This window comes from Mastigoproctus giganteus, chromosome 4 (assembly GCF_048544385.1).
Source record: "Mastigoproctus giganteus isolate SK-2022 chromosome 4, ASM4854438v1, whole genome shotgun sequence".
NCBI classification, from domain to species: Eukaryota; Metazoa; Arthropoda; class Arachnida; order Uropygi; family Thelyphonidae; genus Mastigoproctus; species Mastigoproctus giganteus.
In genome coordinates, this window is record NC_143578.1 from 184,149,702 (window position 1) to 184,164,102 (window position 14,401).

The 14,401-nt window shown below is 39.2% G+C and overlaps 1 protein-coding gene across 1 annotated transcript in view; it reads right to left on the reverse strand.

Annotated features, from left to right (window-relative positions):
- The window catches only part of LOC150087245 (uncharacterized), a 33,508-nt gene that overhangs the window by 5,754 nt on the left and 13,353 nt on the right, over positions 1 to 14,401 (reverse strand). The window contains exons 2-3 of the mRNA XM_090371100.1: positions 12,039 to 12,117; positions 11,877 to 11,923 (exon numbers count right to left, since the gene is read on the reverse strand). Of these exons, the coding sequence (XP_090227226.1) occupies positions 11,877 to 11,923; positions 12,039 to 12,096 (105 nt within the window). The 5' untranslated portion in view covers positions 12,097 to 12,117. The remainder of the gene's footprint in view (positions 1 to 11,876; positions 11,924 to 12,038; positions 12,118 to 14,401) is intronic.

Genomic DNA, 14,401 nt, shown 5'->3' on the forward strand with positions numbered 1-14,401 from the left:
ACTGAAAAAATGACGTAAGCACATATAGTAAAATAACTGCATGCAACTTTGCCACTCTCCACCTCTACTTAAAAATATAATAGCAACAGTGTACAATCGTGAACAGCATAATTATTGCGTTTCTAGATTTTTCTGTTAAGGTAACATTCATATGTTTCTTTTCCAGCTATTGTTTACAACTGCGTGTAGCTTCTGTACAGTCATTCTCCAAAGCATATTTCACTTTTCCTTTACAACGCTGTGATTCGTTTTTTGTAACTTAATCTATGATTATACGCTACTTGTAAAGCATATCTCGTACCCTGACATGTACTTAGCACCCTCCTGGCATTTTGCCATCCTGGGGTGATTTCCTTTTGTGGAATAAACAGATAATAATAATAAGTAGCAAGAGACTACGCCGATACAAAGAGAGCTCCCAGAGGAAAATAAACAACCGAATCTTCGATGAGGACCAAAGAGGCTTCTACAGGAATCTCGGAGAAGACGGGAAAGGGAACGGATCACCCGAGAAGAAGACGATTGAGGAGTTCTGGGAAAACATATGGAGCAGGGAAGTAAGACATAACAGCCGAGCCACCTGGATAGAACTAGAACGGAAGAAAACAGACGATCAAGAACTCTCACAACTGGCGAACTCCGGAAATAGATAACGTCCACAACTACTAGTACAAGAAGCTCACTTTCACACACAAACACCTGGCAGAGCAGTTCACCCGAATGACAAGGCATCCAGAGACAGTCCAGAAGTTTCTCACTCATATCTGAAGCCTAAAGACGAAGATACAAGAAACCCGGCTAAATATTGGCCAATCACCTGCCTCCCAACAATGTACAAGATCATAACCAGCTGCATAACCAGGAAGATATCAGACCACTTGGAGAGTCAGAACATAATGGCCGAACAGCAGAAAAGATGGAATTTGGTCTACACAAATGCAAGACCCACGGATTGCACGAGGGAAAATTAGTCAACCGAAACTACCAGCTGCAGACTGGTAAAGAGATCGAAGTCATGACAGAGGGAGAGGCCTACAAATACTTGGGGATGATGCAAGCTCAACAGTTACAGCACAAGGAAATTAAGACCTGCCTGACCGAAAAATACCATTAGAGACTCAGAAGCCTGCTGAAAGCAAAGCTGAACGGAGGGAACACAGTTAAAGTCATAAACATCTATGCAGTCCCAGTGCTAACATACTCCTTCGGGGTCATAGATTGGATTAACACCGAACTAGAGGATATCATGAGAAAGACAAGGACAATGATAACCAAGAGCCGCCAACACCACCCGAAATTTGCCGTGAAGAGACTGACAATTGCCCGGGGAAGAAAGAGCCCGATAGATCTCATTGAGCAACAGAAGACAGCGATAGTTAACCTGAAGGATTACCTCCAGAAACACACAGCAGCACTCCACCAACCATAAGGAACATAGACAAGCAGTATACCCCACTCAACCTAAGCGAGGAGTCCCCCCCCCCACAACCAGGAGGTACAAATGAAGCTAGAAATATGGGCAGAGAAGAAGGCACTCCATGGCAGACACTATAATGATCTCCACCAAGATCACATAGCTAAAATTGCTTCCAATGCATGGCTCACGAGCTGGAAGCTCTTCCCCGAGACTGAAAGATTCATGCTCGCCATCCAAGACCAGGTAATCAACATCAGGAATTATAGAAAATACATCGCCAAGGAGCCCGGAGTGTTCGATGACACATGTCCTCAGAAACGACCCAACACATCACTGTGGGATGCATCGTAATCACCCAGACTGAGTACACTCGTAGACACGACCAGACCAGGTAGCCAGGATAATACATCAGAAGATCGAAGAAACACCAGTTGACGAAGAAAGTGTACCGTACTACAAGTACGAACCCCAGGCAATACTAGAGACACCAACCCACAAGTTGTACTGGGACAGCGCCATAATAACGGATAGGACAATCCCACACAACAGACCGGACATAACCGTTGTGGCGAAGAAGGAAAAGGCTACCTATCTGATTGATATAGCGGTACCCAACACTGGCACCCTGCAGAAAACCCATGGGGAAAAAAAACAAGTAACGACCATCCCGATCATCGTGTCAACCACAGGTATGGTGCCAAAGATCCTACATAACAGCCTAACAGCAATAGGTTTCCCAGCGAATACCTACAAGGAACTTCAGAAAGTAGTAATCCTGAACACCTGTAGGATAGTCAGAGTTCCTCGACCAACAGTGACACGAGACATAACAACAACAACCACCCTGTGTACTTGGTAGCAATACCAAGAGTCCCATTTCCCCCAATCAGGGAGAAATAATATAAGAGCAATAATAATAATAATAATAATATGTGAGGAGTTGCATCTTCGCCATCAAAGTACAAAAGCAGAGCAAAACGATCTTGTTTGTCCAAACTGTTTTTATCTTTTCAATTTTGAGCTGATAAATTCTAAAGATTTGAATTCTGTAAAGTAAATAAAACTTAATAAGACCTTTTTACTTTGCTGATGATTTTTTTATACTTCTCATCCTTCTTTAGGAAGTGGCTAAAGGGATCACTCAGTCCCCTTTCCTTTTCTTACCATTCCTTGCGCTGTCTTTCCTATTTTCTGTATCAGTTCCGTTTTCTTTTTTGATTTCTTATTTTTTAAAAAAAACTAGCACGAGGTGGTGAAGGTGTTACCTAGTGGGGAAGTGGGTCGTAACCTCGCCACTTGACTACCTTCAGGTTTTTTTTATTTTTAGGGAAAAGGAATTCATGGTTTCAGAGAGAGGTTTTTTTTTTTTTTTTTTGAGATACAGTATCTAAGATGTTTATCTACAAAATTCCTATTTTTCAAGAGCTATATTTCTAGAACTGTCCTGTCTAAAGTCTCAACTAACCAATTCTGTTTTTATTTTAACTTTCTTACATTTATGTTAATAACAAATAACAGTTGTAAATATTATTGTATATCAATAAATACTGTTAATTGTACGTATATATTATTATTATCAGTTTATTTACCCAAGGTTAACCCCCCCCCTGTATAGCCAGTGGGCTAGGCGGGTGTACAGATATTTTGAAATACAACGTACAATTTTATACAAATTTTCGAGATATTTCCAATAATAGTATTAAATAGATAATCATATTTACTTAATAACAAGTTACAATTCATTTTAAAATAAAACTGATCTTAAAAATTAAAGAGATAAATATACAGGGTGACTTATGTATCTCTTCTTCAGTAACTTTTCATAACAAATTTACTTATTTTTCATTATATTATTGAATTTACATAATATAAATTTCTGACAAAAAACTTCAGTTCAATTTTCACTTTGTTTTTTCGATGTGTTGTTGAAGTGTTCGATGGTGTTAATTGGAACATTCCTTTTAAGGAGTCCAGGTTAGATAGCTTCATCCTAAGTTAGAGATGCTGGAACTGGTGGTTTATATTTCCTGCTTTTGGGAGTGCAATAATATCTTCAATCGATGGGGCATCCATCTGGCGAGTGTTGACAGATTCTTTCAAAGGACAGTGAGCTTCCAGGAGATTACGCCTTGATTGACTAGGAGAATAGATTTCAAGATGGTGAACGGGTCCCTCCGACGGTTCAGTCACCGCAGAACCAATATTCCATCGTCAGAAATTTGTTACATTGAGCGGCAGGTGCAGAGGACTAGATTTCGGTGGTATATAGTGGTACAGGTGTGAGGCATCTATCAATGTATTGTCCGATCACTTTAATGTTGTGATAGCCTGCGAGCTCTTGGCGGATAGCCCAGAAAGCAGCATAGGTCTCCTTCTTTGCCTTTAGGAAGTGTTCCTTGAAATTTAAGTCTTCATCCCACGTTAGTCCAAAGTCAGTATGTGATGAAACCTTAGGGATTGTCTTACCATTAATTACAACTACGGTAACTATACAAATTGCCTACGTAGCTACCCATATCTGGCCATTTCACAGAGTTCTGTACAAATTACAGGGTACCATGGCGGAATTTAACTAACGTTTAGGTGCCGCCGTACATAAAACACAACACATGTCCCTCCCCCCCCACTAGACCGGGGTTCGAGCCCGTCACCACCAAATACGGAGGATGCGGAAAGGTCAGGGAATGGCCACCGCATATCCCGGAGCAATATGGCCTTAGTTGCTAATGCTCCTAAAAACAAAACAACAACAACAACAACAACTGCGTGAGTAGCACAGTGGTATCGTCACCGTCCTCCCCACACCGCGTGGAAAAGGATGGGTTTGAATCCCATCGATGACACGAGTAATTTTAATAATTTTTTTTTCATTCCGTGACTGAGTTAGTCGGTCTCAGGCGTAGATAGCAAGGTTTTTTCCCCCAGCAACTCGGATTTTTCGTTCAGCAAAACAGGCAAATCGACCATAGAACACACAATTACGGCATAATACACAATGCATGGCAGATGAATTTAATTATTCGGGTGTCTTAAAAGTAAAATAAACCTAAACAGCGTGCTGGCGGACAACTCTGGGGCACAGCCAGAAAACAGCAAACCGGGCGCTCGCCACCGGGCACTTCAGAATAATCTGAAGATATCATCCACTAAAACAAGCTCGATCCTACTTCGTGGAACCTGGACACCAGGAGACCCATACCCCCAAATAAAAGTATAGGGAATCACCGTCAAGCTGACCATAGAAATGAAATTTCTCGGAGTTGTCCTCGGTAGAAACCTAGTTCTTCACCCCCCCCCAATCTTAACTATCTCAGAAACAAAATCAGAAATTATTCGCACTATTTGCAAGAATCACCCGCAAGGACTAAGGCATAAAGAAGAAAACCCTTGCTCTTTTTCACAAAACTGTCTTCCTGCCTCGGGGGTCTGGTAGAAAAAAGCAACCACCGCAACTAATAAAAGAAAACTGGAAACCATACAGAGGTACATCTTGCTGAATATCTCACGAGCTTGCAACACAGTGAGTACACACACGCGCTCCAGGTGCTCACCGGTGCCCTCCCCTTGAACCTGGAAGTGATACCCAGTGGACTCCTCTACAGCCTTTCCAGAGGCATACCGGATACCTGCCTAAATTTCACACTAAATGTAGCCAGCGACCCGAAAATAGAGAAAAGAAGACTAACTGTGCATCTCCAGCAAAACTGGCAAACACAGTGGCAAAATTCAACAAAAAGGACAATTAACGCAAAAATTCCTCCGAACTGTCTCGGCCTTATATCCGAAATACCCAAGCTGGCTCTCCCCAGGATTGATGGCCACGTACCTCCTAACTGGCCATGGTACCATCAGATTCAAACTGATGACTGGGCTGAGCAACACTCCCTCTGCCATTGTGGCTTAGTGGAAACGTGGGAGCATTTAATGCACCACTGCAAGCTTTATGAAGACCTCCAATGCCGACTAATTACATTATGTACCAGAGAATGAAGAGGAACCCTCAGTAGAGGAGGAGCATAGCTACAAAGCACTGGCAAAACTTTGCACAAGATCATTTTGACAGAAGGCATACTCTTTCGGCCCCACAGCCACAATAGCGATTCCCAGGCCCACAATATATGACTTTGCAAACAACCATATAAGGTGCACGGACAGTCATCATCAAGAGAATCCACAAAGGGACTGTGTCCCAGGAAGAAACAACGAACAGAACCTGTTAACTGAACCATAAGAATGGACAATTTCAGTAGCAACACTACTATGAACAAAAACTATGGGCGGGAAAAGCACCAGGATCCAGCAACTAAAGACATCGACCCAAACATAAACTTAAGTAACCACGGACTGGACAAAACACCCGCAACCACACACCTGACTAGGTGCCTCCGTAGCCAGGAGCAGCAGTGCGTAGCACACGCTTCTTGATTAGACTGGGGTTCGAGCCCATGACCACCAAATACGGAGGATGCTGAAAGGTCAGGGAATGACCACGGCATATCCGCAGAGCAATATGGCCTTAGTTGCTAATGCTCCTTAAAACCAAACAACAACAACAACACCTTACTAATGGACCTGTCCTAGTGCTAAGTGACAACTACGGACAGGATCCTACACTCGGACTCGACAAACTCGGATCCAACAAATGGACCCAGGATCCAACAACTAATGACCATGACTCCAGACAGAGATATAAGTAAACACGGACCGGACTAAATACTCACAACTAAGGACCTGACTAAGGGACCTGTCCTGTTACTAAGTGACAACCACAGATAGGACAAACTTGTATCCAATCAAGAACCTGACTCAAGCAGACATGCAGCTGCTAGGCCATACGGCGACCTGTGCCGGCTCCCTTGCCGGGCACATTTTCCTCCCTCTTGTTGCTTCCCCCTTCCGCCCGACATCTTTCTTTCTGGTGGGGCATGGGCATGCCCCACTGACACGTGCTGAGGTCGTCTACCCTATTGATCCCAGCCCTTCCTAGCTGTTCCCTCCAGGCTTCAGTCTCCTTCCTTCTCGATCCGTACGCCAGCGCAAGACCCACACCAAAATTCTAGCTTCTCTAAATTATTTCACCAGCTCCTCGGGCATTAAATTCTCGAACGCAACCCCTTCAAACTGGGAAACATGTATGTGATCAACATACAACGCGCAAAAAAAAATTTTTTTTTAGGTCCTCACCACTGAAATCTCACAAAAATAGGTGGCAGGACCTGCCAGAGTAAATACAAACTATTGGGTACCTGGTCTACCTCCACGGGGCGAAAGTTGGTCAACATCAGACCTCAGCAGGGGCCTGGTGGCTAAATGGCCAGAAGAACAAGGGTACACGACACCAAACATTTCAAGATCCATACACTTTTAAATCTCTGGCCTTTACAGCGAACTGTGTCACCACACAAAGTAAACTACGCGCAGATGGTGGTACCCCTGGTGCAGTTTGACCCTAAATACACTTTACCTAAACATCATTGCTGACCAGGTAAACCGTTTCATGGCAACGGTCTTCCCTCTCTGGCAGTGCAGTCTTTCAGCAGGATAATGCGCCATGCCACACCGGCCGGATTGTTCGAGACGGGTTCGCGGAACATGAGGAAGACTTCCAGGTACTGCCCTGGCCTCCAAAGTCCCCAGACATCAATCCCATCGAGCATCTGTGGTTTGTGTTGGAACAGCAACCACGATCTGCGGCGTCTCAACCACTGCCCTTAACCAGGAGTTAAAGGGTCTGCTGGTTACGTGTTGGTACCAGATATCACAAGACACATTTCACATTTAGAAATCTTGTAGGTGCACGTGGAGGACCAACATCGTGTTAGGTAGGTGGTCATAATGTTTTGGCTCTTCGGTGTATATGCTAGTCGCATAAAAAAAAGATGGTAAATAAGTAAAAATTGCATTAGAGGCCAGCGTACTAAAAGGGTAATTATTTACCTTCCCCCGTAATGATAATCACCAGGTCATATATTTATTATTAAATAATTAGACTTGAAATAAAAAAAAAAAACAGAAATAATAATAATAATTAATTAACAATAAACACTAAAGGACATTTTGCAAGTAATAAATGACAAGGGAAAGCTAAAAGAAATAGCAGATCACTGCACAGGGCTGAGATGATGGCGGATCCAACAATCGTCTAAAAGATGAAGAAGGGATGATGGCTGTCCTATGAAATTCCGGCAACAATTTTTGAAATGACCCCGATCTTCACAGGCTGCGTTGATTAAGCGTTGCCTTGGAAAAAGGCGTTGTCTCGCAAAATAGGTCATTCTTAACAGATGACTCGGAGCTGCCAAAGAAAGTGGTTTGAAATGCAAAAGAAACCTTCCGTAGAAGGCAACTTGTTCACCTTGGCCGTACCGGTCTGTTACCGAGACCGGAAATGAAACAAACGTCCGAGTTCTCGAGGTCTTGCGATGAGGTGCGTATTGTGTGCGTGAGAGAGAGAATATATGAGTGTAAATGGAAATATTCGCGGCTGTCACCCGATCGGTGCGGACCACGAAATGTAGGCCTACTTAATGACCTCAAGAAATGACGTCGAGGTATGGAGGTGTACTTAAGTTGAGAACACCCAACGAAATATCCCAAATATGACGTTTCTTAATTACTAGTTCCTTGTTGCTTTCAGAGAGAGGGCTCAGGCGAATTTTCTTTAATTTCTAAGAACGTAGAAGAAAACATATCATAAGCACAGAAGAAAATGCATATTTCCACCATCAGTGCAACGTTAATGTTTGGTTACTTAAAGCTAAACGAACTCGGGCGCTCTTTTCTAATTTTTTCATGTACTTAAAATGGCCCACAGAGATTAAAATAAAAAACTATTATGATTCTTTATAACGTCAATAATTTTCTTCGACTCATCAAGATTCTTTCTTTTCGATTAAAAAAAAAAAAGAAGAGAAGAACATGTGGGAAGCTTCCCACATGTTCGGGGACCATAATCTTATTTCCAATTTTATTTTCACCGTCTGTTCATCAGCTGGGAAAGTTAATGTCCAATGACTTACTAGTGTGGTGGAAATACCTCATCGTACTGAAGGAGCAACTTACGTTCAGTTGACTTGAAGGAGCACAAACGTCTATAACACCTAGACCTGTCTCGTTCGGTGTCTTGCAGAATAACAAATTCGATTATTCTGTCGCGTGTCATCCCATACAGTTAATTTTGAATTATTTGGCTCCGCTCAGTAGTTGCTTCAAGATCACAGTCCAAAATGGCACGCGGAATCTCATTCATCAGGGCAAAAACTCGGTGAAAAGATCTGGACAATCTTCCGTCCATCTTGGCTTAATATCAACGAACTTAGTATGATGATCACAAGCTCCTAAGCTTTCCTGCCCTTCATTTTGATATCTTCAAATCTATCCGAATTGCGCAATACATTGTGTTCCTCGCCTTACTATTTTTAATTTTACTATTTTTTTTCTGATGGGGTACTTGGAAAAAAATGAAAGGTGTTTCAATTGGAGCCATCTTTCTTTCGATGCGTTAATCTTCCACGTGTAGTTTTCAACACCACCACCATCAACTACAGCCAACTTCTGATGATCCAACTGAATTGACACACTTTCATTTATTATGCAGCTCATATTGTGTTTCTTCTTACTTTATGTGTTGAGAGTAGACCTTTCGCAATTACCCTGTACATTGGCTTCAGTCATTTTGTATCAATTTTCCCTTCTACATGTCGGACTAATGCATTATCTAGTATCCACCGGATGTAATGTTACCTCTGAACATAGAATTAATAAAAGAAGAGTTATTCATATAAAGCTAGACGGTGCATGGATCCTTGCATTTCAGGTGCATTTGGATTTTTTTCCTTGAGTTAATAACATTTTATCTAGTATTCTTAGTATTTTTTATCTAGTATTCTAAATTTATGTGTTATGAAATTTAATGAGAATTCGTGGAATATAACCTGACTCATGTTTAAAAAAATAAATAAATGTTTAAAATAAACAGAAAATTTTTAAAAAATGTTGAATTCCATTTGTTCGATTTGAATGAATTTTAAAATGATTTTAAAAATATTTCTAAACGAGTCAAATATAAAATTTCACAGAAATTTGCTCACTAGGAGTCGAATTATTATATGTGGACAGACGGAAAGACATGATAAAGCTAATTGGTGCTTAATTATTTGTGGGCGTGCCTAAAAAAGGGCGGAAAAAGGAAACTCATTACATTAATACGAGGCCATTCAAAAAGGTCGTATTTTGACCTAAGGAATTCAGATTCCGGCTTTAGATTTTTTCTGTATAGGACTCTAGGACAGCGTACCAAATTTTTTTTTTTTTTTTTGGGGTTCTATAATGTGCCTTTTCTTTCATGTAGGTCTAAAGGGGCATTTGTGCGAAGGACACTAACATAAGCAGTAGAGAAACGGACTTTCTGCGAAGCCAGAGGGGATCATAAATAGAATCATGAATTATATTTATAATTTTTTCACCAGGTGCCACCTGAAAAATCGAAGGCCAGTGGTAAAGGTCCTGCAACCACTTTGTTACACTGGCTCAGAACACAGCACCAGATCGGCGCCACCCATGTTTCCGGATTTGCTGTAACAACTTCAACTGAAACATGGTATTGGTTAACGTTGTCTGAATTTGCTTCTGTGCAATTTCAGATTGCGCTAACAAAGCAACATTCCTAATACTGTATTAAAAATCATTAAATATCACACAAAAAAACAAACAAAACAGTAAATATTATATAACCGGTAGTACACAAAGCTAAAAAAAATATGTACACTGGTGTTCAAAGAAAGTGCATCACCCCTTAAAATTGTAATCGTCGTCCGAATAACGTAAGTATATGGCAATATTTCTTACAGATTGCATCAGATAAGATTGACACGCGTAGGTGATGACGTTATATTACATCAGCTGTTACTTTCAGCTATGTAAGCACGCTCTGCAAGCATTGCAGTCATTCCTTGCTTGTGTCAGGATGGCGAGTTACGTGCACTTGTCAAATGGACTCCCGAGCAGTGGAAGTCAGTTATTTTCTCGGATGAGAAGAAATTCAATCTGCATGGCTCTGATGGGAGACAAACGATTCGCCGTAGACGTAGTGAAGAATGCCATTCAGACTGTATGGTGTCTACAGTGAAATTCCCTACCAGCCAAATGATATGGGGATGCATTTCGTATCGCGGAGTAGGTCACCTGCAGTTTATAAAAGGTTCCATAACATAAATGCCCGTGGATACCTGGCTATACTGAAAGGCAAATTGCTGCCAACTATTAGAGACCATTTCAACCTGCCTGCAAATAACTGCATCTTTCAGGACGACTCTGCTCCTTGTCATCGGGGGTAAGTATAAGTAGGCACTTCTGTAGTTACTTTACCTTCGTTTCTGAATTTGAGGTTCGACAGTAATGTGTTTAAATTTGTTACAGGTGAAAGAATGGTTGGAAGAACAGACGGTCCATTACAACTGTTAGCTGGCCAGGAAACAGCCCGGCCGGACCTGTTGGCCGGACTGTTGGCCGGACTGTTGGCATCGTGTGGAATCTGCAGTTGCCAGAAAGAAACCAAAGATCCTTCGTGAACTTCAGGAAGCCATAATTCGTGTTTTGAACCGCGAACTATCAGTTGTTATCTTCAGAAATTGATGTTGTCAATGCCTCAATGGTGTGCTGCTGTTATCGGGGCCAGAGGCGGTTCAACTAAATATTAGTTTGCACCTGGTGAACTTTTCATTTTGTTTTCCATTTAAAATGATAAACTGAAGCAAATTGAGGGCTTCTGATAACATTTCAGTCATAATTGTCGTGTTTACCAAAACTGTTGTATAAAGGTTGCAAATGCTCATTTTGGAATATTTTGAGAGTACCTGTCAAATATTACTTAGCTTTGCCTTAACTATTAATAAATATCTTTTGTTTATATTTCTATTTGTGATGCTAGTCATTAATGTAACATACCATCGCGAAAAAGGGTTAGAAATGTGAAATTCTTAGGTGATGCACTTTCTTTGAACACCGCTGTAGGGTATTGTGTGAAGAGCAAAGTCGAACAAGACTGCGCAAACTGGTTATTTCTAATTAAGACCCATACTTGCAACTTACGGAACTCCGTACCTGCGAAGTCACGACCGGTTGAACAAGTTAAGATTACTGGAGTTTGGAAAGTTAAGATTACTGGAGTTTGAGTTTAAAATTGAAACAAAATGGTTCCCGTAACAAGCCACTAATCGTTTGCTTTCCGCAACGATTCACTCTGGTACATGGCATTGCTGGTATTTTTACGAGTTCGGCAATTCCAGAAATTACTTATTCGTTCATTTTCCTTTTATTATTTATACATATACATAAAAAAACAGGATTGATTATTCGCATAAAAATTATGCAAATATTCAATCTCCTTCTTTTACAATTAAATTAAAACTACTTTTAACTTGTATATGAAAAATATATTAAAATATTCAATATGTTTTACCAGTTTCTCGCTCCAGGATGTTTCTTCGCTATTTTCCTCGGCTATCACTGAAATAGTAAAAATAAACATATAAATTGATTTAAAAGTGCATTTACGCATACAATCACATAAAGATACTTTTCAAGTAATAAACAAAGAGTAAAAATAAATCTTAGAATTTACCTGTCAGTACGAGGGCAAATACGGCTATAGCCCGGTATAGCTGCATTGCGTGTCTCATCTAAGGCATGCTCTATAATTCCTGGTGAAGAAAAATGGCAAAAATAAATATCTTTTGAAATAAATACATTATTTAATTATCGTTATTATTCAATTAAAATTATTCTCTTAATTTTAAATGTATTTTTATTAATTTTACAGTAATATATAAATAACTATAGATTCTCTCATTTTTTAAAATTATTTATATATTTGTTTGGCGTGGAATGAGGTTATCTAAATAAAAGCTATGACGTAATGAACGCTGTGGTTTATGACTTCTGTTCGTCTGCTTATTTCTGCTCATTTGATCTTTACGCTTGAGTTGAGAAGCCATGTTTCGCCTTAATGGAACACTTAAAAAGGTTTGTTAAATTTTATTTTATACTTAAGTTTTATTTTGTACATAAATAAGGAGGGGAATATTCAAATGAATATAAAATACATGATAAGCTCCAAATAATTTTCAATTCTGCAATTACTATTTGCGTAGCACGTTTTCAATTCTATGTTAAATTATTAATAAATTTTTTTAAATATTATATTAGTATTAAAATTATAAAGTTATTTAGATCACATGTAAATAACATGAATTCTAAGTTTTAAGATCTTTAGTTATTACGTGTTTGTTTTAAAATTACCAAATTTAAGCAAAGACGCGTAGATTCTTTTCGAGTTTTATTATTTCATTTTAATAGCTGTAACATTCAAAAACAACTTTAGTGAATGACCTTACACTTCCTGTTGGACGAGATAGAGGGTTGCAAACACATTCCTGTTTCAATAGCATACCTGAAATTAAAACTGCAGATATCCCAGAGAGATTATATTAAATTAATCGTGAGGTGCTTGAGAAGCAGTAGTAACAAGACGGCTATTAGTGATCATTTTGAAGGTCGTATACATGTTTTCCTTAAAGGAAAACTGCTTTCGAGCAGTGATGCGAATCGGTGGGAATGGAAATAAATAGCAAAAGCAAATAATTGTAAAGAGAACGACATTTTCTTTCAGTGGGAAATTGGGCTTCAACGTGTTTTTTTCATGTGTTGCTAAGAGCGTGTGGCTTCTCAAATTTCTCATGGACATCAAAAAAATATTCGTTGCAAGCTGGTAGTACATTCTAGTTCATCTTCAATGTTGCATTTGCATTTTCGATTATATGTCTCGTGTCTGAGTTTTCTTAAAAATGTATTTCCTCGGGACATGATTTGGAGCCACCAAAAAAATTTGTAATTATTAATAATAGTTATTTTTTTTTGGCCGACAAATATGCTAAACCCTTAAAACTTAATGTTTTAATTATTTTTTTAACAGGTAGAACTCAGGAAAGGGCTACTTGGCTCCCTCACCTCCAAAGAAACTCAATACAAGAAAAAATTAAAATTAAAAATAATTAATTAATAAAATAATAAATAAATAAGGTATAAATAAATAAAACGAGTAATTTTCTCCAATTCAAAGCAGCGGCCCTGATCCACACGGATTTTTCTATGGTGCACTGGTAAAACGTGTATCGTAAAAACGTTTTTATTTATTTTTAATTTTATTATTTTAATTAATTTTGTTTATTTAAAAATTTTAAATTAAGTGTAAAAACTTTTTTTTTTTTTAAGTTTTTGAAATGTATAATAAATTTATACATTCGAATTTCTTCTTACGTAATTATAATCCAGAAAGTAAATAAACTACCAGAGAAGGGTTCTCCAACTTTGAATTGTGACACCGCCCGGTGGAGGTTGTGGTTTTTTTTTTTTTTTTTTTTTTACTTCGGGTTTGAAATGTGAATTTTTCTATTATTATTTTTTTTTTAATATTTCTAACGGATTTATAAAGTTGTAAGGGTCGATCATTGTTGTATTTGATATACTGTACAAACTAAAACTTAATTATTAAGAGTGAGTGATAGATTTATTTATTTCCAAACTCTAACCAAAATGAAATCATTAGTTTTAATTACTGAGGAGGGGTCGCGCGAATTCATTTGTTATTTTAGAGAGTTGTTGTATCGCACAATTTGAGAACTGCTGCATTACAATGAAACCACCCCACCCCAGGGGCTCACATCTGGTGAGCATGGGCTTGGCAAACACAGGACCTTGAGCTGGATATCATCATCCTTCTCTTTCTTGGTGATTCCTCTCTCTCTCTCTCTCTCTGGGTAACTCCGGAATTTCTTTTGGCTGGTGCAGCATAAGCCTCAGGCTTCCTTGCATCGTATGGTTATTAATAATAATAAATCTGGAAACTAGTACATATTGCCATTAATATAGCACATCAGTAAGTTTTAAAAACAGTTACTGTTAGGTTTCATCAATGAAGTTGAGATG